Below are 25,647 nucleotides of genomic sequence, written 5' to 3'. Positions count from 1 at the left end.
TTGCTATTGTAAAGTCCATTCAAGCTTTACCTGGTTGGAAAGTTAATTTAATTGAATATTTATAATCTTTTTTAGGAGATGCAAATTCATATGGAAACAAGAATGGCTATGTGTCACTCTAGTTTGACCTAATCAATTAATAATATTTCTGTTGAACTCACAGCATCAATTGAAAAACACTACACTGTGCTTGGATTTTTGTAGTTATAGCTCTTAAACAAATGACTGGGATTGATTTAAACTCAAGTTGAAACAGTTTTTAAAGAGGGATCAGTCATATGAATGACCTGGTGCTTGTCATTTAGTTTATTTTTTATTTTATTGCATCATAGTTTGTATTTATTTTCATGTAGAGTTTTGTATAAAGTGCCGCAGAAAGAAGGGGATTGCAAACTAACTTTAAGGCTATAAGTGTGGCTTCAAACTGCATACTGGTCCCTAAAAAAAAAAATAAACATCTATTAAATAAATAAATAAGTATAAGCTGGATATATATTCATGGGAGGAAGTGGTTGTATGCAGACTTTTGTGCTACGTGTGTGGTCTATAAACGAAATGCATTATATCTCAACACAATTCCTTTCACAATAATCAAATGTATAATCTGCATTAAAATAAAAAAAATAAAAAAAGGTGAAAAAGGTCACGTTGCCTCCTTCAAATTAAAAGTCCTGTAGACTCCAACTCGGAAACGCGGACTTTTATTTTCTCAAACACACCGGAACGCGACGTCACATTGACGTCACTGGGGAGCCTGGCCCGGCTAGCTGTCATCCGCGGGGAAGGGAAGGGCATGGAGCTAAATCTCCCGATGTACAGTTATATATCCGTCGTAGCTTGTTGAAAGCACCCAGGGTTGTTGTTTAGGGGGGCAGTTGTTTCTGTGTACCGGGACAGCGGCTCTTTGTTTTTTATTTCGTGGAACAAACAGGGGCTCGCTAAACCGGCTAGCTAGCGGGGGAGCTAACCCAGTGTAAGAGTTAAAAAGGTGGTTGAGACAGAAAGCCTCCGCATGGCGTTAATCCTGTTTACGAGGTCCCGGGCACCTTTAATGAAAACGTCCAGGTCGTTAAAGAACGAATTCAGGAAAGGTAAGATGTCTATGTTACTGTCTTAATGCTGCTGTTTCTTTTTTTTTTTTTTTTTTAGGGGGGGTTGTTACGTACATAGAGACAAAATAAAACTAACAATACAACTATTTATATTATCGTCCATAGAGGAGGCATGTCTTTGGGTTAAACCCTGTTGTTGTCTTCAGGGAAGATGGTAACTGAGCATCACACTTATAAAAAAAAAAAAAAACATCTCATTCCCTTTTTTTTTAAGCTACTAATCAGTTATCACTTTAGTTTAACTGAGGCTGTGTGTTGGATGTAAGGTGTATCAACTCGCCACACCTTTCTGGGAATTCAATAAGGAGCACAACATGATTAGGGATTCAGGTTATCTGAGGACAGCCTGTTTTGGCTGGAGCACCCCTCCTCCTCCTCTCTCCTCTTCCTCCTCCTCCTCCTCCTCTTCCTCCTGCCACTGCAGTGTGAGAGGATGCTCGTTGTTATGGCAGCCAGGTTCCCCTTCTGTTTATTCAGCACTCAGGAGATATCGTTACCCAAGCAACACATGTATATATGTGACCCGGATGCCTTATTTTGTGACCTTGGAGTGCAGTTTATCTTGTTTGTTGTTGATGTTTTAGGCTCCGCTTGTGAAATGCACTGTGGGATGTTTGTGCTTTTCCAAAACAAGGGCTGGTAATTTAACATTTAACATTTTTTGGTTAATATGCAGTCATAAAGGTTAGTTGTTATTACATTTATATGTCAGGGATGTAAAACATCAACATTTTATACAAAGAGAAGAGATGTTTTATACCAGATTTGGTTTCAAGCTTTTTATATCTGCTGTCCCTGGGCAGGTAGACACTGACACTACAAAGGTATCTCTGTGCTACCTTTTATTATCCAGTTATCTGAGCCCAAATCCTTTCATAAATTGGCTTTCTTTGCCTAAATCTGCCCCAATAAATACAAATTATCCCCCCATTAGTCCCCCGTCTTTAGCAGAATGCTCTTATTTTTTATGCAAAGTTATCTCTCCTGTGACTGGTCTTGAACTGGGGCATCAATCCAACTGAGTGTGGCTTCAGACCAGCTCAGTAATTTCCTATCAACACATGTTTTTTTGATAAGCATTGCATGTTAGCTGTTTCATAACCTTCAGATACAAAACATTGTATCCCTGTCAGCTGTCGGTGAGCGCCGTTGGAGAGATTTGAGGACAATGCTACATAAAGATAATATTTATGTCTGTAGTTTAGACGGTGCATTAAAAAGCCGTGCATATAAATAGATGAGAGAGTCATAAAGGGGAATTTGTCTGTCTGCACTGGACGCACGGAGACGGGGCTATTGGCTTTAGGCCCAGATTATCAGGCAAATTGCAGCGCCTCCACGAGGAAAGGTCAGTGCCTCTTATAACTCCACCTGAGACAGACTGTGTATCTATTACATGCCTGTAGTATGGAGGGTGGGCATCCCCTCATATTCTGGTTGAGATGTTAAACATTATAAAATCATATCTTGCTTTTGAAAATCCCGATCCAATAACGGTCCGCAAGTTGATCAGTCTGGCTTATCGTGCAACAAAGGTTGTAAGGCAGAGTGTAAAGATAATCATTATCAGCACAGCGTCAATAAACACAGCAGAAACAGTTCCAGTGGTGGTACACGGCATGCTGAGTGCACACGAGGAGGCCCGCACAGTTACGCCTAAGCCTAATAAACAGAAGAACACTATGCTGAGACATGTTCTGCTGTAGTTTCTGGTCGCACTGCTTCGATTCTCTCATCGTCTGCTCTCTGTATCGGAGTTTCACCATCGGGCAGCTTACAAGTGAATTGTTCTTTTGAAAGGGTGTACTTGGATTAGTATGCCATTTATATTATCATTATATCAGTGGCATAACATTGTCTTACAATGACAATAATATCATTTATGGAAATATTATTGTCAAACAAAAGCAGTTATCGTGACAGGCCTAGCGAGGGCGTATCTGCAGCCACATATTGAGCCGTGGATTTATTTGTTTGGAGTGTTTACTCATTTTATCCCAAGTGAAACCGGGACCACTGTCAGTTAAACTCAATTCACACGCTGAGATGCCTGAAAATGTGAGTTTCAGTTTCAGTATGACTGAGGGTGTTGTCCGAAGAGAAGTGACCCATAAATGCCATACTTATGTGTACCGTGAAAGCAGATGATGACATTTGAAAGTTACTAAATCCACATACTCATAAAGCCAGACTGGTTTTGAGCTTATCAGCGTTCTCTCCGATAAACACGCTTGTTTTGAGTCACTGTCACTTTCCAAGCTACGGTTTGTTTTCAAGCGTCCACTGTGGAGTGAACTGATGTGTAAAGATTATAGAGGAAGCTCATTGAACATTCTCGCAGTGGTCTTTTATGTAGAGCAGAAGATTGTACTGTTTGGTGCTCCCACAGTGCTCTGGATCTAATGCAAAGAAACATTTCTAAAGGGAGTTGTTCAGTTGATAAAGCAATTATGTTTCCCTACTAACGACCTTGTTTTGCCGCTAGCTTTCCACCCAGACTTATACATGTGAGCACACACTTTTAAATAAAACAATGGGTATTTTACAGCAGATCCAAAAAACTGCAGCATGTGTGGATTGTTTTTGTGCAAGACAGCTGGATTTCCTTCCTCCACAGTAAATTCCTTTTGTATTTACTTTATTCAGCATCATCACAGGAGCACGTCAAAGTACTGGCTCCACGCCTGTTCGGTGATACGCTGGTCACGCAGTGAATGAGGAAGTGTTATTAGACCGCTGCTTAACAGTCAGACAGCTGCAGGCTCTGGGGTCACACATGAGTTAGCTGTTGCAGGCGGGGCGTGACCTAGTGGTGACCTTCCAAGCCCAGACCTACTTTAGTTCGAGACTTCAAGACTACATCCAAAAGGGATCGAGACCAAATCGAGACCATGACCACAGTAAACAACAAAAACGGTCAATTAATACTTTAGATTACTTTACAACAGTAATGCTTAAGAAGTCAACAGAGATATGTCGAAGCTCTGTAATTTAGTCATCAACATCCAAGTTGTGCAGAAGTTGTAGACATGCTTCGTAAAATACCAGATATGGGTTCTTGCTTTAACTAATTCTTTTCCCAAACTCAGAAAAACATATGAATAAACTCAATAGAGCCCTGTAATGACAGTTTTTGTCAGTCTCCAAAACCAATTATAATCAACAGGTTTTGCTTTTGTCCTAACGCTTCTATGGCAGTTTATTCTAACTGAGGTTTAGTAAACATACTTGGTTTTATATTACTGTGGTTTGTAGACAAAAACTGTGTTTACTGGAATCATTTTGAGTTTTACTTTAGCTTGAATGAGGTTTTGTGCATGAGTCACAATCTCCGGTTTTCTGCAGTTTTGTGGCTACACAGCAAGCAGTGACCAAACTGCCGTGAAAATTACAGTGTTTAAAAAAGCTAACTTATCCTTTTTGAACAAATGTACAAGTCAAATAGTCTATTCTGTACATACAACATTTATTGCATGTGGGGGAGCCATGCTGCTCTTCCTGACCTGGACCACAGCTAACATGTATAGTTTTTGTATTGTATTGTATTGTATAGTGCCATACTTTCCATACTTTTGCAATCTGATTGAAGAGAAAACAGATTTTCTTCTATCTCCATAGTATTCTCCTTCGTGATTCATGGTATCAGAATCAGAATTGGGTTTATTGCCTAGTATGTTTTCACAATTTATGGTGGTATTTTGGTGCATAACAATTAACATTGTGAAAGAAATTATACAAGATAAACTGCAAATACTGTAAAGTCAAGAAGATAAATATGAAAAGAAACATTTGCAGTAGGAAATAAAAAGGATATAGCATTATTATAAAAGAAAATATGTACAGTATATCTGTTTTTAAGGCTGTACAGTTGTACAGGATTGTCCAGGGAATTTGCAAAAGTTCATAGTGTGACTATAATGAATATTTGTCACGTGCTAAGGAATAATCCAGAAGATGTGCGCTGGTGTAAAGCATTGAGTCAGATGTGTAGACTTTATGTTGATGTAACAGTTTGGTCCTGATGAAGGGAGTGACTATAAATGTAGAAAAATATAGAAATACTGTTACACCATTGTGTGATTTAAAGACAATCTAAGAAACGATCTAATGTGACATATCTCCGACTGAGGGAGGCGTCAATGTGAAACCAAAACTGTAAAAAACCGTCAGGGGGATAAAACCACAGAGGAAACGCAGTGTGTGCTTGTACAGCCCAGGTGAATGGTGTAGGTTTAGGTGATCTGTTGTAATTTCCAGGGTTTTCTTTCTGTGCCTCAGTTGCCAGCCGTTCAGCCATAGAGGTGACACTGTTCCAGTAAACTCTGTGTCCTCCTGGCTGCCGGCCTCTGCCTGTCATGTTCAACCAGGCCTTACTGGATTCACTTCAGTCCGCCATGTGAGAGCCAGAGGAAGGGCGTGGTTAAGCCATGTGCTCTGAGATGATTGGTTGGAAATGTCTCCCCACTCCGCCCCCTCTCTCTCTCCCTCTCTCTCTGACAGGGGCCTCCGGGGGTTTCGGAGCCCCTGTGTGGGCCTCACTGAGGGTGTGAATATATCTGGCCTCCAAGACGGATCAGTGTAAAGATATTAACAGAATAATAAGAATAAGAATAATGCACATAATTTGATCTTTACAAATAATATACATTACAGAATATGGGACAAAAAAGTAGCAAAGATAATCTCTATAATGGCTCTCTAAAAACATTTAAATGTGAAAGCACTGTGTGTTGTTGCTGGTGTCATAGCTGGATCAGTGATTACAGATATAAAGTGAATGTATCAGACCAGTCGAGGCCTGCAGATAGCTGCTGTTGTGTGATCAGCATTCCCCTGAGTACGCGCTATGTGTGTGTGTTTGTGTCCCTCTCTGTCTAATGGCTTATTATCAGAACACAGCTGCTCATGTTTTTCGTCTTTTATTCTTCTTCCTTTCAGGGAAACTACAAGATGGTGCCTGTTTCAACTGCACCGCGCTCAGACTCTCCAGTCAAAAGTAAGTGTTAGTTAATTAAATGCGAGGCTTTCACCGTGTCTGCAGTTCCTGAAAATCAAAGACATATATAATATGGAAACTAATGTTATGATGTGCAGTATTATATAAGCGTTTGAATCTTGGAGTCAGTGTCAGAGGTCTTTAAAAGCCTTGTGTTTTCTTGGATGCTGCTTCTATGTTAGAAACCAGCCCCCGTTCAGGCCTGATTTGAGTTGTATGCCCCACATATTGTCTTAAATGTAACCTCTAGGTCATTTTTCTGATATCATGTACTTGGTCTGTTGCCAGTTTTAAGTGGGATCTGACTAATATCGATTAAAAGATTATGTCTTTAAAGTTTTATAGAGAAATTCTGAGGAGGTTTTATATTCCTGCTGTGTATCTTGCAGCATTTGATTTTAAATCCCACTGCTTTCTGTGGGTTACATCAGTAAGGTGTTGTTTTTCTGTCTAAAACTTGAGTTTCAGTTTTTTCTTTTAAAGTCTGTCTGTATTCTGAAGCTCTTCATCCTGTTGTCTCCTCAGACTTGATGGACTCCGGCTCGGCAGCTTGTCCCAGGTCTCTTCATCCAGTCCTTCCCTCCCTTTGTCAGATGGCCCGGACTCACAGCGGCTCTACTGTGCCTATGTGTTGGGGGCCTCTCCTTCACCGTACCCGGCTATTACAACGGGATCCCAGTGGACGATAGCACGGCCACAGGACATCACCGGGGTTCGGTGGATACACACCTCGAGGAGGAGATGGGACGACTCCAAGGTGGAGAAGTCACTGCGTTCGTTAAAGGACAAGAAGAAGAAACTGGAGGAAGGAGGGCCTGTGTACAGCCCCACACTGGACGCCAAACCTGTGAGAAGGACGGTCCGACAGTGGGTTGTAGATGAAGTCAAGCACTACTACCACGGCTTCAGGCTGCTGTGGATTGATACCACCATTGCTGGGCGCATGCTGTGGAGAGTGCTGAACGGAAACCCCTTGTCCCGCCGCGAGAGGAGACAGGTGAGGTCTGCAGGGAAGGGAATATAGGTATCCTGTAGTTTTGAAAGGTTTTCTATGGAGAACAGAAAGTTTAGATGATGTGTATAACATTTACTGAGGGTCATACTTTGCTTGTAATGCAACCTCACATTTACACACCTATTACAACATCAGTGTTGTACAACTGGCTTGTGAGCAGCAGTAGTCAGTATTCAGTTGTTGCCTTCACACACACTCAAAGCTGACGTCAAGTATTCAAAGTGCTCAGTTTATACGTTTGTTGAATGTGACTTTATTTGGCTGAAAATAAATGTAAGTCTTTAAAAATGTAACATTAAATTCAGTGATACCAGAATCAGAGCAGCCCAAAGGCGTATTTCTACACTAAGTTTATTTTTACGCCATATATCTTCCTCTTCACTTTGGTAACAGTGATGATGCAGCATTAACCGTTGGCTAAACCACAGACCTGTACAACGATTGTGTAATCGTAGCTTAGCAACTATAACTAGGCATGGCAGGCCTGTCAAGCTTGGTTTGGATGGATGCTGACTTTTCTCCCCGGACATACAGTTTTAGCCGCAGTCTTCTAGCACAGTGTCCTGTATGTTGCCCGCAGGTGCTTATATAAGAGCTTTTTTACAGGGTTTTCAAACGAGTCCGCTGGAAGCATTAAAAAGACTTTCAATTGTTTTATGGAGCCAATGTTAGCTTAATTGATTAATTAAAATCTGCCAGAGACAGCTGTTATATTGGTCAGCAAATGGATAGTTGGTGGCTAGCTATGATTAGCCTGCTTTTGTCTACCTCTGTCTGAAATGTAAAAAAAAAATAACACTTTGCATTGGTTGATTTGTCATGGTTGCCATTGTACAGCATTTTGTGCCGTCTAGGAATGGAAAGCTTGACTGGTGTAGCAACAGCAACTAAGTTACTGGTCAATTTTACCCAAGTATGGCAAGTTTATGTACTCCAAGCAACGGTCTGTTCAATTACCGAGAGTACTTGGGTTAATGATATAATTAGCAGGTAAACCTTGGATCCATCAGCCAGTGTTTCCTGTGAAAGAAAAGCTCAGAGTTCATGGAGCAGATAATCAGCATGAGTTTAGAGATCAGAGATGACTGTGCACGGTTTAAGTCTGACAGCACAGACATCTTGTTCTATATGTTTAATCCACTGCTTCTCAAACCTAATGGGATCAATTATAGAAATTGGCTGCACGCTGAGTGTTTACTCACCGGGCGCTCAGCAGATTGTGCCTCTCGATTAAAGCGCTTCAGGAAGAAGCTTTACGTGTCACCTCTTTGATTCGAAACTCCTCATTTAACTTCACCTATTGTTCACACTGCGCAGTTATATCATCATCGGTTCATCATGAACTACTGAAACAATGATTAAAAACTTTCACTACGTGTTGAAATATCTTGTTAAAATGTAATCAGATGTCACATGGCTGAAACATGCTTAAACTGGGTTATACAGTTACGACGAGTATACATTTGGTATAGTGGTTAGTTGTTATTGGATTTTAATTGGTGATGTAATCATATTATTTACTTAGGTTAAGTTAGGTTTTTAGGTTGACTAAGTTATTTCACCTCTTTTGCAGGAAATAAAGTACTAAAAGATCTTTATAGGACTTATTTGACTTGCCCTCATTCTGAGTCCGCCTGCGGTCTGATGTTAAGATAATCTGTATGGATCGAAGCCCAGTGCCCACTGCAGTCATCTGATGTCGGTTCTGGCAAACGGGTGTCATTTCAGGGAAGGTGAGCAGGCCAGCTCAGGTCATGCTTACGGTTCCCAATGTCCCTCAATAGTACAGGATGGTACGGACTTAGTGGACATGATTGGCAAGCCGCGAATGTTCCTGTTTAAGTGTGAGTAACTGAGCTGCTTCTGTGGTTGACTGGCCCATTGCCGCCCTTGTCTGGGAATCTTTCCATGGCTGAGATACTCGGAGCAATTCAAAATTCACCAACTGCTTTTGCTATCTGACGAGATAAAGCGAGTTCAAACACAAACCTTACCTGTAAGCGCTGAACATTATAGCTCGGTCGGCTGATATGAGTTCAGTGTGGCGTTGAACTGGAGAAAAAAACCAAACAGAGGAACCAATAGTCGTGTCTTTGTATTGAACAGTCGGGTTCAGCCCCAATTACCAAGAAATTCATCCTTCCTTATGTTCCAAACGTTCCCCTTTGTTTCAAGGTACTACTGTTCGAATGATATGTTTAATACTGTGACTTGTTACCTGGAAACACGTTCTTTGGAATAACAAAAGAAAGCATTGTTATTGCCAATTTTGACCAAGAATCATCGTTCGATTTTGAAGGTATTGCATTGATATTAGCCTATATTGCAGAAAAATAAACCTACTTATATTACCAAATTGTTATCAGGTTAGTACACCATTAATGCGGCCATATTACCATTTTATATAATGATATAAATAATAACCATACTATGAATATAAGCATTTTCTTGTTAGCAAGTTACAACATTTTAAAATACAAGATGATACCTGCTGAAACAGTATTTGATTTTTTTTAAGTGCAGTGCTAGGAGCTTAGAGGAGTGTACAGTGCAGAGACATGTTTTACAATGTAGTTTCACAAGTTACACAGTAACAATGGGACCGCCAACTGCTTTGCAAAGGGATGGTGCAACAGTACAGTGAAGAACTGGGCCACATTTTCCACTGACCTTATTCTTTGAACTTTAAGAAGATCATGATAAAAATCTACAACATGAGCCAAGGTGAAAACATTTTATAGGTAATTTATTTAGCCATTGGAAAATTAATGGGATATTAAATCACAGCGTTCATATTTATCTTTATTACTTTTGGTCGGATTAACCATTTGAATCTCCTTATCTGACTAATGCAATCATGAAATTAGTCTCAGTTTAGTGAGTGTTAGTGCATAGGTACATATAGTTACTGATGGTCAGTATGTTAAGAGTAATAGTTTTATTTTTTCTAATATCAGTATACATCACAAACAGACAAAACTCTACAAACATGTAAGAAAACGAATTTTACTGCAATTTGCTTGCTTATATAATTTTGTTATACAATAACAATACTATTACATCTTGATATGATTCCAGTGAAAGTGAAACAAAACAATATAATTTAGTTACGGTATTTAACATGATGCATGATTGGTGTGATTATGCTAAAGTGGAAACAGTGGAAATGGGGCCTCATCAGAGTGCTAATAGCTTCTGGTCAGTGCTGATGACGACCACAGTTTCCCCCCCATTAAACCCACACCACCAACCCATCTGCACCCTTTTCAAATGCAGCTGACTGTCCTGGAGCCAATCTACACCCCATTCATCTAACCTGGACTGGTTTTGCCTCCTTAATCTCTTCCTTTCATATTCACTTACAATACTCAGGCCTCCGTTTAAGGCTTCTTCTATTTTAATCTGTCACCCCCTCCTCCCTCCTTTGATGTAGAACTCTGGGAGATGATATACATGTCAATAGGCCTGCGGACAAAGGCCTTTTCACTCATGCTGGCCTAATTCCTTCACCCTACTTTTCCACTGACATGCAGGTGGAAAGGGCAGAGAAAGAAGGGCTCGTGTTTTGGCCTTCGCCCCTCTGGGCCATTTCTGTAGATGGCTGGTTGGGATTGTGTCCCGGGACGGTCAGTAAGCCACAGTTGGACAGCTGTACAATGAAGTAGACTACTGTTGGCCTGGTACTTCTATACTCTGAGGATTGTTCAGGTGCTGTGCTGAACAAATGGGCTTCCTGTTGGCTCAAGTGGGCAGTTTCTGAGCCTTGTGAGGCAGAATGTTCACTTTGGTCCAAAGCTCCATGCAAATGACGCATCAATGAATTAGGAGGTTTCTGTTGCTCTGGGGATGCATGGGGGACATGGTTAAAAGTGCTGACTGTTGAAACTGTTATAAGAGGGATTGGGCAGGGTGATTGTACCAAGGGACAAAGGAAGATGAGGTAAACATTTTCACATGGTTCCCTGTTGGCGTTTTCCTCTTGCTGCTGCCCTCTGCTGGAGGCATACACAAACTTCAGCCCGGTGGAAATTACGTGGAGGCCCGTGCCCTAAATGTTCTGAATAGCCATCCAAACACGAGCAGTCACTGGCTCAGCTGATGAACAAATAGAAATGTGACCCAACTGCACATTGGAATCAGTTTGTCAATATCAACTATGGTTATTTTAAATAATCTCTACTGTTCTTCAAGACACAAAAAAACTCTTCATTAACCTAAATTTAAGGAGTCTGTTCTAATTCCACTTTTTCCTATTTTTTTCCCTAGTTCCTCAGAACATGTGCCGACGTCTTCAGACTTCTTCCCTTCCTCGTCTTCATCATCGTCCCCTTCATGGAGTTCCTCCTTCCTGTAGCTCTGAAGCTCTTCCCCAACATGCTGCCGTCCACCTTCGAGACACAGTCAAAGAAGGTAATAAAAGCTGCCTGATACAGATGCAGAACATCAATATTGGGGATTGTTTTGCTCGCTGTTGTAATTGCAATTAAACATCGTAGTCCATTTTTAGGTCTACATTGTATGCCAGTGTAGTTTGAGACACAATAGCTCAACTAAGGCGGCAACTAATGATTATTTTCATTATTGATTAATCTGCCTATTATTTTCTCTTAATTTGTTGGTTTTGTTTGGGTGATTTATTAAAATTGCTTGTTTCATTTAGTCCAAAAACCCAAAGATATTCAGTTTGCTATCATATGACAAAGAAAAGCATTTAACCTTCACATTTGATAAGGTGGAACCAGAGAATGGTTGGCATTTTTATTTTAAAAATAACTAGATTGTCGAAATAGTTGCTTATTCATTTTTTGTTTGATCAACTAATCGATTAATCTACTAATTGTTCCAGCTCCTAACTCAATACCAGTACCAGTACGTTGGAGTTTATTAAATGATTCTGTAGATTGATGTTTCAAGTCTTTACAAAATCAATGTTGCAATATCAGTAAGAACAAAATCTGAATCCTCATCCACAAAATGATCTTTCACCCAGGATCATGATGAAGTGATCAGGCTGCTGTCTCATCCTGATGACGGTTAATCCTACTTACGGTCTGATCCTCATCATAACAAGATCCATGATCTGTTGTCCTATACTGTTTGTGTTTGACAGTGCTTATAATAATGCAATGTAAAGTTCCTTCCTGAAAACATTAAGGAATATTTTCACATTATAGTTATCTTCTGTTGTCTTAATCAGTGTCACATTAACCACAAGACACAGCCATTGTAAAATACATGCAGGTGGTAACGATACTGCAAGACTTCTAAGTTATATAGTAGTAGTAATTTAATTTTTTCACCACATAGTTTATAAGATTCTTTAAAACACAACGCTCACCGAAATCTAATGTATTATGAAGAATGGATTAATATTTTTTTATACCACATTGAATTTGTAACGTGTTGTTTTTAGGAGGAGAGGTTGAAAACTGAGCTGAGAGTCAAACTGGAGATGGCCAAGTTCTTGCAGGACACCATCGAGGAGATCGCTCTGCGGAACAAGGCTGCCCAGGGCAATGTGACGGAGGAGTTCTCCACCTTCTTCCAGAAGGTTGGTGTCGGTGTAAAGGGCATCATGTAATGAGTGAAACCAGGCTCAGTACTGCCCTCTGGTGGTGGAAACAATGAAATGTCTCTGCTAAGTGTATTGTGCAGTTGGTGTATGTAAAAATAGATGAAAATGTAGGTCATGTGCAGTTCAGCATTCATTCCAGTGCTGCAATATGTCACTCTCCTGTTAACTTAAATGCTTTATTTAAAAGTTTTATTTCAATATTTTCTGTCCATGTCACAAAAGGTGGGCAAATACAGGGAAACTAGGGCTCTCAGTTCCAGATTTTCATGTCATTACTTGTTCATCTTTGTAGATAAGGAACTCTGGGGAACGTCCCAGTAATGAGCAGATCATAAAATTCTCCAAACTGTTCGAGGATGAGCTGACTCTGGACAACCTGACCCGACCTCAGCTGGTGGCTCTCTGCCGTCTCCTGGAGCTCCAGTCCATCGGGACCAACAATTTCCTCCGCTTCCAGCTCATCATGAAGCTGAGGGCCATCCGTGCAGATGACAAGGTATGAACCTCCGTGGTGAAGTTCTAGTGGATGTCTTCATTATCAAAACTAAACAGACAGCTACGCTTTTATAAAGAGCAAAATCAGATATTGGTCAGAGGCAATAGGTACAGCACTCTTTTAGGTAAACATTACTTGCATTTTAACGTTTTAACCCAATTAAAATGGAAGTTAGTTGATCATCGGATGCTCTGTGTGAACTCTGTTTATCCAGCTGATAGCAGATGAAGGTGTGGCGAGTCTGAACGTGAACGAGGTGCAGGCAGCGTGTCGCGTCAGAGGGATGAGATCTCTGGGAGTCACAGAAGAACGACTGAGGGAACAACTCAGCCAGGTAATAACAGCAAACAGCAGATGGAGGGTGTTTTCAGGATGTGTACAAGTGCACGTGTAAAATGAAATCTATATTTGTCATAACCTGATGTGTTATATTTGGCTCTTGTAGTGGCTGGAGCTGCATCTGAACCAGCAGATCCCCACATCCCTGCTGCTGCTGTCCCGAGCCATGTTCCTCCCAGACACCCTTTCCCCCGCTGACCAACTGAAGACAACACTGCAGACGCTGCCTGAGATGGCGGTATGTTAAGAGGCCGAAGCTGGGATGTGTGGCTTCACTACGGTCTTGTTTGAAATTATAATACATGGTTGATAAAGACATTTTATCTATGTAATCAGTAGATAAGCTTCTTAGCATCCTTGCTGAGCTGGGGGAATTTAAGGTTTAGCCTGTGTTTTTCTATCCTGCTCTCATCTCTCCAGACAAAGGAGGCCCAGATGATGGTGGCAGAGATGGAGCTCTCCAAAGTGGACAATAAGACCAAGCTGGAGACGACACTACAGGAGGAGGCGACCATACGCCAGGACAACAAGGACAGGGAGATGGAGAGGTTGGCGGACGCTGCAGAGAAAGCTGCCAGGGTAACAACTCTCATCCTTTTGTTGTTATTGTTCAAAATATTTCAGTTCCTTTGACAAATCATTACCCATCAACCATCATCTTATTAAGCTCTGTTGTTCTTTGCGTGCTTTGCCTCATCACTGTCTTACACAGGAGGGTGAGCTGGAGTTCGAAGAAGAGCCGATTAGAGTCGACAAGGCTGCTCATTCAGAGATACTGAGGGATACAGCACCTGTCATAGAAGCAATCAAGGTAATGTCTCTAAACACACAGCCTGTGAGAGTGGTAGACTTTGTTTTTCACAGTTAGTTGCTATTTGCATTTTTATGTACCAGTATTATAACATAAATAAAACACAGTGTCGTCTTGTTGTATTTTTATTTTCCAAATCAGTGTTAGACATTAGTAAAGTTAATAGTCCAGACTGTACTTATGTTACAGAGCTCTTTCCCCAACAGTACTACTAACCCTCAACCAGCACTAAACATTGATGATTGATTTTACTTATTTATTTAATAATTATTAGTCAGACTGTGATTTATGTATAACTCACGTGTTGCCACCATTTAATTTGATCACTTCTGCATCTTCTGTACCACACAGTTTGAACAGTGGCAGACATTCCTGCGCTTCCAGGTTAGGTTTAATGATGTCTCCTCCCAAACGACCCTCAAACCCATACCAGTTAATCCCTGCACGCACAGTACCTGGTCTTTCTCTGAGCACACCCAGATGAAGATTAAACAGTTCTTGCATAGAATTCTGGCGTTTGTTTAAACTATTTCACACTGCCATTTGATCTCATGTTCAGCAGGAGTGAGAACGTAATCGGCATTATGGGAAATAACCCCACCACAAAATGCTCATATTCAGCTTTGTGTGTTCTTTAGTGGGATGTAAAGCAGACACGGTTATTCATAGCCATGAGTGCAGATAAATCACAGTGAAGCTACTAGTACTGGAATCTAATTATAAGTTCTTCTTCTATATTTTTGATCATTTAAGCCTAAAATATGGGCATCTATTTTATTTAGAATAAAACAAATTGTCGTGTGGACAAACCATGGTAGTCATGATCAACGTTTACCAGCATTTCCTCGCTTATTATAAAAAATCCCACTCATGCGGTGAACTTAATTGATTAAATAAACGCTAAATATGATTTGCAAGTTCTGTTTGGCCCACATCTATATGGACTTCTCCTTCTCTTTTCCTTGTGGATCCTTCCAGGCAGTGTCACTTACCAAGTTGAGCCTTTCCCTCCCTAACTAACAGCCTTTGTAGTTCCACAGAGTTCTCTCCATCAAGTGTTTTTGGGGTTATGGGTATCCCAGTGTCCTCTAGAGCTTCCCTCTTTTACCCATTTTGTGTGTTTGGGTTGGTCTCCTATGTGGGTTTATATTAAATGCACATGTGTTGTTTGTTAAGGGAACACACTTTTTGACCTACTTCTTGAAGTAACTGGAGTGTATAGTGACGTACATACATTTTGGAGGGAAAATATGACATATGTTGCTATGTCTATTATTTAGTATCTACAGTAAATGTTCTCATCCAAGTTGTGGGTATCATTTCTGACATTTAGCAGCAAATATCTTCAATTATATGTTTGTGTTCCAGGTCGAGGAGATCACCAAAGAAGAGATTGACATGTTGAGTGATGCATGCTCAAAGCTGAAGGAGCAGAAGAGGCTGTTGACTCTGGAGAAAGAAGAGCTTGAAGAACTGAAGGATGATGTTCAAGAATACAATGAGGTGCCTGTGTTAGACTTATAATTATTTAACTTGTTAAATTATTATTTATTACCATTCAAGTCAAAGGTTTTAGAGGTTTTAAGAGTATTTTGTCTGTGTGATAATGTGTGATTATATGTGATGAGTGTTTTTGTAGCCTGGGTTATGTAAAAGTTGGAATCATTTGCTTGGTTTGTGTATTAATGTTTGTTTTTTTCAGGATCTGGAAGAAATAAAGAAGGAGCTTTCTAAGACCGGCCAAGAAAAGGCACTGGAGGAGTCGAAGGCGAGCCAGCGTCTGTCCAAGAGAGTAAACCGCATGATCGGTCGCATTGACAAGATAATCCTGGAGCTAGAGAAGGACAAAGTTATCCTGGACGGACAGATGGACAGTGGAACAACCCCGCCTGTCGGGTAAGAGCTGAATATGTCATTTTAACTACTATACTGCTGTCCATGGTGACAGCATTAGTCTGTCTCTCAATGCTTTTGGACTTTGCTACCCTGCCTTTGGCGCTAAGGAAATTTGTTTTTACTGATTATTGAAGGCAGACAACAAATATATTGTAAAAAAGACTCAAAACAGCTGGTCACCGTAGTTTTAAGCAAATGTTACTCAAACAGGACTGAACAATGCACTTAAACACTTAAATAAATAAGTGTGTTGTCTATCTGGTGAGAAGAGTCTCATAACTACTGTAGGTAGTCGTGCATGAGCCGCTGCAGCACTTTATGATTTCCCTTGCATAATTTCCATGATAAATACACTATTATATGTCATGAGAGTCAGTTATATCATATTTTAAAATCTTATTTTTTTATTAGTGATCAGTTTTTTTTACTACACTTCTTGTTACTATCATCTTCTTCATCATCATCATCATCATTACTTTCATTGTGAAATGGTGGTGGAGATAAAAAAAACAAAGAAAAAACAAAATGTTTCCCAGAAAAAAAACTGCATATAATTAAGTTGTCAAGCTATTCAAGTTAGTAGTTGAAAGACCAAATCCTAATTTATCCTAAATTTTACAGATTATTCTTTACTAAACATAGTGATGCGACAAGGTAAGCTAAACTGTGGTAAACCGCCATTTGCTTGCTCTCCAAATGCTAACATTGCAACATGTTGTCACCCGCCATCTGCTTAAATTGTGCTGTAAAGGATCAATCAGCTTACATTCCTGCTCCTTACTCCACAGTGCTGCCCACTGGTTGCTGTGCCCCCATTTTAATATACACTTTATGTTCCTTCATGAATAAAATCAGAATTAATACAAACATCTAACTCAAACTGTTTGATTTGAAAGATTGCAGACAGTCCAGACTGTATTTGTTTTGTCAGGAATGTTTGACCTGTACTGAGGATTAACAATTACTAGATGTGATTAGAAATAGTGTTTAAATGTCTCAATTGATTCTTTTTGCTGCCATTTCTGGGTTGTCAATGTTTAAAGTTGCCCAGTGCTTCTTTAAACTCTGCATTTACTAGCTTTAAAAACAAGCATTTTGAGCACGGATTAATTTAGAGACAATTTAGGACCAAAATTTAACCTGCCTTGAATAGAAATCCAACTTGAAAATCAATTTGATTGGTGTGATCCGGGAACCTCGAATGCATCATGTTGAGCTCAGACCTTTCTCCACCACGTTTTCATGACATTTTGTTACATACCGTTTCCTGTATGCAGTCTGTTCCACTCCTTCAGGGAGAACCTCATCAGCATCGACGAGTTGATCAGCATCATGCGGCAGATCCAGAACATTCCAGAGCACAAGCTGCAGAGCATCGCGGACGCTCTCGACGACAACAAGGATGGGAAGATCGACATCGACGACGTCATCAAAGTACGTTGACAGGATGGCAGAAAATGAGGAATATCTCCCCGATTCATTTTGTTGTTTTGTTTTTTTAATCAACAGATAAAATATCAACAATCAATTTGTATTGTTGCTGATTTAGCCATGAATTGTTGATGTTATATAGAATCGACTGAAATCAGGTTTTTAGGGGCTCTGATTAATTCATCTTGCATTATCTCAGGTGGTGGAACTGATCGACAAGGAGGACGTCGACATCTCCACCTCTCAGGTGGCTGACATCATGGTGATGCTGCAGAAGGAGGGGAAGCTGATGGAGAAGGAAAAGGCCAAGGATAAGGCAGAAAAAGAAAAGGCAGCCACACTCAACAGCTAACTCACTTTCCATAAAGACACTCGTAGAACTTGTAAAAAAAAACAACAACAAAAGAACGACCACTGAGAAGTTTGTGACTGGTACAGAAAAGTCTGGACGCCAGACCATTCTGGACAAGTCGAGAGAGAGTCACAAGGTAACAGCTGCCTTCTCAAAATGTAATTTCACCATATATTTAACTCTTAAAAATAGTTTAAAAATGAAGAAGGCATATTGCCTTTTCAACGCACAAAATCTAAAAGAAATTTAAATTGCCATTAAGTTAAACTCTTCTGGACTGATCGTTTATTATATGTTGATATTTGGTTTTGTGTAGTTTTATTGCTAGAGGGAACACAATGACATGAAACCGCGGTTGTTCTCCCAACACTTTAGAGATGGAAAAGGGGGAAATTGATCAAAGCTTACCTTTGGAAAATAATATTAGGAGATTGTTTAAAGTTTGAGGTGAACCGTCTTGCCTTTCATTTCATTTATGTCATTATCTCAGAGAAATGAGAGATCATTTCTGGATTTTGCACAATAACAATCATTGTCATCACCATAATTTCTTTTTTTGTTTATCTATCATACTCCCTTATTGTAAAGTAACATGTTATTTTCCATGAATTGTACCTGGACAGGGTATCTTATCGCTGGCTATAGGTCGTTTAAATGGTGGCTGCAACCAAATATATCATTACTCAACATAGAAACCATCAAATTATGTGTGCAGGTTTAATGAGTTGAAATTAAAAATTCTATATTCAAAGTCTAACAATAAAAAAAAGTCATAGCTTTAAGCTCATCCTTCCCACTGAAACAGATGTAAATGGAGGAGGATTCATGCTGGAGAAGTGTTGGATGTTTGTCCAAAAAAAGCCAAAGACTGACGTTAGCAACATTTACACCAATATTAATAATTACTGTACTATAATTCCTAATTTTGTACTTATTGCATAATAATCTTTTGTCTCATTTTAGCACAGCTCTTCATATATATTCCTATTGTGTTCTATAGCTCTCTGTAAAATGCCAAAGTTGCACTGTGGCACATTTAATAACAGATTCTGATTATTCCCTAAAATAAACAAACCAGTTACTGATAGTAATGAGCAGTGAGGATCATAATCAGTATAGGGACACTAAACCAGCACATCCAAGAGGTAGATTTCTGTTCCAGCAAGTAAACGTTAGTTGTTCGGTTGTTGTCTGGTCAGAGAGTGAAAGTGGCTTTTTGTGAATGTTAAATAGTTCTGTGCGCATGAGCAGTAATAACCGTGGTAATCCATAGTTCAAATGCAAAGTGGCCTTCTCTTGACACAGATATTATGGATCATACACTGTTGTATATTTATTTTTTGAGTATTTTAAGACAATGGTAGAGCTCTGATATTGTTCTCTTTGAGGATTTACTTGATGTCATTGGATGAACTCAGTTGTAGATTGTTGAGGCACAAACTGAGTCCTCAGTTTTGTTTCATTTGCACTGTAGCGGTGAATGTGTGCGGGTTGTAAACAGAAAGTGTTGATTTCAGATAGTATTCTAGTCAACTGCTGACCATTATGTTTATCTTGCTCTGGTATTTCTTCAGCTGTGTTCACATGGCAAGCAGCTTGGCCATTGTATTTTATATTCCAATTATGGCTGCAACTAACGATTATCTTGATCACATTTGACTCATTTGGTTTTATCATTTAATATGTAAAATTTGACAAAAATGCATGACAGGAGCCCAGGGCCACATTGTTTTGCTGGACCATCTTTGGGTTTCATTTCTAATTTTAGACGTCGAAATCAGCTAATGTTCAACATTTTTGCATAATAAATTACTTCTACAAGTAATAAATGATTAAAACGTAATGTTCTGTCAATAAAGTCATCAATTAATCAAATCATTTCAACATTAATTTCAATCAATGTTGGTCAATGTAAAAAGCTTTGTAACGTTAAAATATTTGGAGTAAATTTCATCAATTAATTTATATGAATAAAAACCTCCATGCTTAGCTTTTAAGACTTTTACCTCTCTAGTCTATCAAATAACTAGAGCTGAGCAACCTGCGCCGATGACTGCAATTCAAAGCTTTCCAAAGGAAATAGATGGACTTTATCATGTTGCTTGCAGTGTGAACCCACAGTAAAGGGTTGATCCACCTTTACTGTTGAATTGAATTGAATATTGGTGAGTGTGTGGTCATAGTCATCCCTCAGTAACCAGAGAAGAGCTCAGGTGTGAACATAGAAGACAGAGTGGTACTTGAGATAACGCTGAGTGGACGATGCTCCATTTAATCCGTTCCCGGAATCCGCTGTCAGACGTGCGGATGATTAAGAAGGCGTTCGTCTTCCATCAGGCACTGTCCCCAGTTCAGGCCCAGCTCTGCCTCGCCTGGGACCAGTCAGACTGATGGGTGCACGGTAAACACTCGCCCCATACATGGGCCAAAGCCAGCCCTAGCGGAGGGTTGTGTTTAGGTTAGAGACGATCCAGCGGGACATGGCACGCTCTCTGCTGCATAAATCAGCAGTCAGTGTAAACACGTCACGGGAACGTTCTGACAACTTCTCGATTACACTTGGCAGGAGAGAGTGGTGTTTGTGTCCCTGCGCCTTACAGGTCGGACTCAGGGCAGCGCTGTGTACATTAGCAGCACTGCCACTGTTTCTAGGCATGGAGGGCTCAAAGGTCGAGTGAGGGAATTACCAGGGTATGTAAGGATCATGGAGATCAATACTTGAAGTTCCAGTGTGGGCTTTGAGAGGTTTGGGAGGAAACCAGGAAAGAAATACACCAAAAAGGTTGACCCTTACTCTGCTCAACATCATCATCCGACGAGGTGTTGTGCTGTCACACCTACATCTACTTTTTACCTGGCAATTGTGGCAACTGAGAATAAATCGATTGTTTCTGTGATATTTCTCCACAGTTGTAAAAGCTTCCCTTATACTATTGTCCAGTGTTTTATTAACCTTCAAACGCACCAGAAGAGTCCGGTAGAGAGAACAATTAGTCGATTACTCAACTGGCAGAAAATTAATTGGCAACTTTATGATAACCGATTAGTCATTTACAGTATTTTTCAAGCAAGAATGCCAAAAATTCCCTACCTCTAACTTCACAAAAAGAAGAAAATAAGCTGAAGATGAATCGATTATGTTTCCCAGAAGACAAATGATCTCGAAAATATGAAAAGCTGTTTGTTTGTTTAAGCCTAATCAGGGGTTTATTCATTATTTTCACTCCTTTTTTAGTATTAATCTCTTAATCACTTAGTCTACAAAATGAGAAAAAATGCCCATCACAAACTCTCAGCGCCGAAGCCGACATCTTTGAAAACCCAAACATATTTAGTTTACAATGATATAAAACTAAAGCAACAAAACCTCATATTTCACAAGTTGGACGTAGCGAATGTTTGGCATTTTTTGCTTAATGAAAAACTTTCTGCTCTTATGTGCATAAAATGTGATTTTACTAAGTCCCAAAACAGTCCAGATATTCAATATTCAATTTAGAAACAGAAAATCACAAGCAGATTCTTACATGTGAGGAGCTGCGACCAGAGAACGTCATTTCTTCTTTATAAATAACTTAAAAACTTCACCAATTATCAGAGTATTAGAATTCGGACTCAATTTGTGTCACTGCAGTCCTCTACTATCATGCTGGTATATTCTTTGTGAGGAATATATTTCAGCTATTTAAGTCAGTAATGTGACATGACAGTCATATTTCCCACATGCTACCAGGATGTGATTATGAGATATGAAAACCTGTCAAACCTTCAAATGCATTCAAGAAATCCTGGAAAAATGACTGAAAAGGAGACTATGCAGGAACCCATCAGCAGAATGCCACATGCCAGTCACTGAATACAGACCCAAAACAAAACCAGTATGTTTCCAGTATATTTCCTCTGACATCTCTTAGTTACAAAACCCTGAAACGAAGGCTTCTGCAGCCGTGCGTGGTAGTTTATGATTGTGTGTCCTCGTCTTTGGCTGCGGTGCGAGGAGTCGAGCAGTGTTTCTACAGCTCACCGCTGGCAGCAGTGTTGCACTGTGTTGTTGAAGCTGCTATCTTTAAAGAGAGTAGAGAACACCTAAGGGAGGAGGAAAGGAGAGATGTAGTTGGCAGCGAAAGAATTATGACAGCGAAGATAAACCAGTAGTTTTTCATTGTTGACAGAGTCCAGTAGCCAAGCCAAGAGTCGTTTTCTGCCTTGCTTTTACTTTTTAGTGACTTTAATTTGATACTTTAGACTAGTTAGAATAAGAAGTGGATGATTTTTAGCTCGCTGTCATAATTCTTCGACTGTTCTCCGTGGAGTATTACCACTGTGTAAATGCACTATTCATTTTTGATACAGATAGTCGTGTATTAATGTTTGGACTCAGGGTGTGAACGTCCAGTCTGATGTTGTTTGAGCAGCTTCAGCACCAGCAGGGAGCTGAGGTTGGCACGCTGTGACCTACGATACAGACCGTCCTAAAGGATTCCCGTTGCGTTTGAGGAGTTGTAGATCTTGTGTACTAGAAGAACAAATTTTTAAAGCAATAAGTCATTTATGCATCATGTATCTCTTTGAATTTTGTTTTTCTCCCCTTTTGAAGTGGAACAAGTGTGTTTAATTTGTTGAAATGATATTGTAATATATGTAATTTAGAAGTTTGAGTTCTGCTTCTCTTCTTTATCAGGCTGATATTCTACTTATGTGGGTGTTGGTGCGCTTCTAGTTGATTATTGTATTGACTTTTTGAAGACGGATGTACCCACGTTCTTTTCCTTTTGTAAGTATTTTGCACTAGCCCTTTTTATCACTAGCTACTTTTTGTAGAATGAATAAGAACGTGACTTTTCTCTTGAGGTGGAAGTAAGGCGTCTGAAAGCAGGACCAGCAGGGGTTTTTAAGTCTGTCAGCTTCTGCAGATACAGACCTTAAAAAAGGACCAGCTCAGACCTCTCTCAGGTTCATACGCAGCTCTGGAAACTGAAAATGAAATGAAAAATAGGTGTAAAAAAAATATATTTAATTGCATTTTAGTGCAGCCACCATTGTTTAACACAGGAAACTTGATGTTCTGAAGTTGTGTTCAGGCTGAAAGTGAAGCAAATTTCCCTCCGCTCTCTGATTCATAATATGCAAGACTATTTTGGTCAAGTGGAAATGGAAAGGAGCGTTTTGAAGTGCGTCGCCTTCTGTCTGAACACACAATAAAGAATAATTTTCAGCTTGTAAATGTTTAAAAGCCTCATGTTAGGGCAGTCACCATCAGTTTACATGACATTAAACCCCAAACAAATTAAAAAGTATCAGTCCAGTGTTGATCTATTGAGGTTTTAGAAGAAAACAACAACAGAAATCAGGAAAAATCTCTCCTCAGTTTGAAATGTGAGGGGACATGTTGCAGTATAATCTCTTAACCTGGGTACTTTATGCTTTTGGAATTAGTTAGTGAATCAATCTAAAACACTTCCGACTGGAGTTTTTGTTTTGGGATAATTATCGTGTTTATTTATTTATTTATTTAATCAAATTTAATGTTTTTTTTTATTCATCTAGACCAGAACTGGATTTAATTTTAGTTGAACTTGAATCTAAAATGTATTTTAAAAAAAAGCCTCAGTTTTCTTTTTTCACTCATCAAGTGTTCATGTAAAGAAACATTTACAAAATGAATCATAAGTGTTGAATAAATTATGGATGATCCTGGATTCTTCTTTGTTTGTTTGAGTTTGTTTTTTCCCCATCACTCATCGTACGTCACTCATCGCTTCCACGCAGCCATTTTAGGTTGTGTGTGTCATCTCTAAATCCTTCCATGCAGCCATTTTTTTTATTATTTCTCATCCCAAACCCTCATTCCTGAGTTCTTACCAGCCCCGCCACACTCGCTGCCACTCCCCACAATGCCTCCCGTCCTCTGCCGCTGGAATGCAACCAGACTTATTTTTTCCAGCGACAATTTTAACTTCTGTGTGTAAGTGGTTGTTTTAACAGACTAAAGCAGGATACACAAACGCATAAAAGACATAAACGATTTGGGTTTTTAACCCTTACATGCAGCGATTGACCTTGTAATCAGGAGCTTAAATCTCTTCCCTGTTTCCAAGCAGTAGTAGTTTTATCCATCACGAAAATACAGAGCTTAACTTATTGTGGCGGTCTAAACCCAGAACTAAAATCCCATGACAACAGAAATGAAAAAGGTTTGAAATTCTGCTGTTAAGGCTGAAAAATCTACAGATGGTTTTGCTTGTAGGTCCATTTAAGATCATGGAAGCTCCATCTTTATCTTAAAGTCCCCCCTCCTGTCAAAGATCAGTTTTTCTTCCTTACAGCGTGGAATGACGTCTGTGCAGAGTTTGACTCTAGAAGGATGTTTTCACATTCATCTGCTGAAAGTGGAAAGTTTCTCTGTGCTCATTGAAAATCGTTAAAACGTTAAGGGGCAGGGCCTACAAGCATGATTTGTGACATCACAAATGGACTTAAGAAAACTTTAGAAATGAACTTTATCTTCTTTAAGTAGGACGTTTAAGGCTGCATTAAGATTTGATGTAAAACTACGGTACATTGTATCAAGTAGAAAGCAGACTCCCCTGCACCTCCAATATCTCTGTATGACCCCTGGATCAACACTAGTCCCATTTATGATCTCAGCACTCCAGATTTTATGATGCCTTAAAGTGGAATTGTGTTTATGGTTCTAATATAAGATAAGATAAGAAGACAAAAAGGTTGCACCTTGCTCATGATCTCCAGGATGTTTGCTGTCTACGAAGAAAGATAGATGTTTAACCATAGACTGTAACATAAGCCCAGTGCAGACTGCACGACTGTTGCCGTGACTTTCCTGTCTTCTTCCTACATTTTTTTAAATCTGAAAGGGTCATTTAGTCTGATCTCGTCATAAACAGACGCTACAACATGCCTATTTTCATTGTAGGCAAAAACCAGCTGCAGTTGTAGCTGAAACACCTTGGAGATGAGAGTGAGACGGGAGGTTATCTGCATACAATGAGAGAGCAGCAGCAAACTGTGGGCAGGGAGGCAGTGGGCAAGGTTGCAGGTTTCTATTGAATATTCCAATCATTCGTCACACTTCCACTAGAATAATCATCTAAGATCAGTTCAGTTGCGTCAAGGATTTAAGCATTTATTGCAACAATATGGTTTTAGTTCGGCACCTGTGGCTCTGCTCATGTGACGCTCTGGAATAAGTCTGACACAGACTATCCCTGAGCTCACAGACCCAGCTGGGTTTATACCAAATACACAACATTTAAAAGAGACATTCACATTTACTGTGCAACAAAATGCCAATACAGGAGGAGGCTGGGGTTCTGAAAGCAGAAAGCATTATCAGATCATCTGCTCTGTTCTCCATTTTAAACCTTCTGCTTAAAAAAAGTGACAGCAGTAAAGATATTGAAACATTACAACCTTTAATAGTGCAGGTAGGTTGTGGACCTGTGTCTTGTTTAAAGGTTTAGTGCACAACATTTAGGAGGATGTATTGGCAGAAATTGAATATTTGTAGGGGAAATTGGAACATTTGGGGTCCTGGGAGTCTCAGATGTCAGATATGGTCATTTCACTCACATGAAGTGAAATTAAGGAGTAAAATCTAAACTTG

The 25,647-nt window shown here is 39.7% G+C and overlaps 1 protein-coding gene across 5 annotated transcripts; it reads left to right on the top strand.

Moving 5' to 3' along the window:
* Positions 1 to 726: 726 nt before the first annotated feature.
* Positions 727 to 23,722, top strand: letm1 (leucine zipper-EF-hand containing transmembrane protein 1). 5 transcript variants are annotated; one of them, XM_051382389.1, is made up of 16 exons: positions 727 to 1,091; positions 6,051 to 6,108; positions 6,634 to 7,105; positions 11,390 to 11,533; positions 12,537 to 12,674; positions 12,991 to 13,194; positions 13,409 to 13,528; positions 13,640 to 13,771; positions 13,954 to 14,112; positions 14,246 to 14,344; positions 14,696 to 14,728; positions 15,713 to 15,847; positions 16,047 to 16,240; positions 16,862 to 16,894; positions 17,518 to 17,674; positions 17,871 to 23,722. In XM_051382389.1, the coding sequence occupies exons 1-16, from the start codon at positions 1,013 to 1,015 to the stop codon at positions 18,021 to 18,023; spliced, it is 2,310 nt and encodes a 769-aa protein (XP_051238349.1). In that variant the 5' UTR covers positions 727 to 1,012; the 3' UTR covers positions 18,024 to 23,722. The 5 variants fall into 5 exon arrangements, with proteins under 5 accessions (XP_051238349.1, XP_051238363.1, XP_051238373.1 ...); XM_051382403.1 differs by lacking the exon at positions 14,696 to 14,728 and having other exon boundaries at positions 728 to 1,091; XM_051382413.1 differs by lacking the exon at positions 16,862 to 16,894 and having other exon boundaries at positions 728 to 1,091; positions 17,536 to 17,674.
* The last annotated feature ends 1,925 nt before the right edge of the window (positions 23,723 to 25,647 follow it).

Source organism: Dicentrarchus labrax, unplaced genomic scaffold (genome assembly GCF_905237075.1).
Source record: "Dicentrarchus labrax unplaced genomic scaffold, dlabrax2021, whole genome shotgun sequence".
NCBI lineage: Eukaryota > Metazoa > Chordata > Actinopteri > Moronidae > Dicentrarchus > Dicentrarchus labrax.
This window is presented reverse-complemented; position numbering and strand designations above follow the sequence as displayed.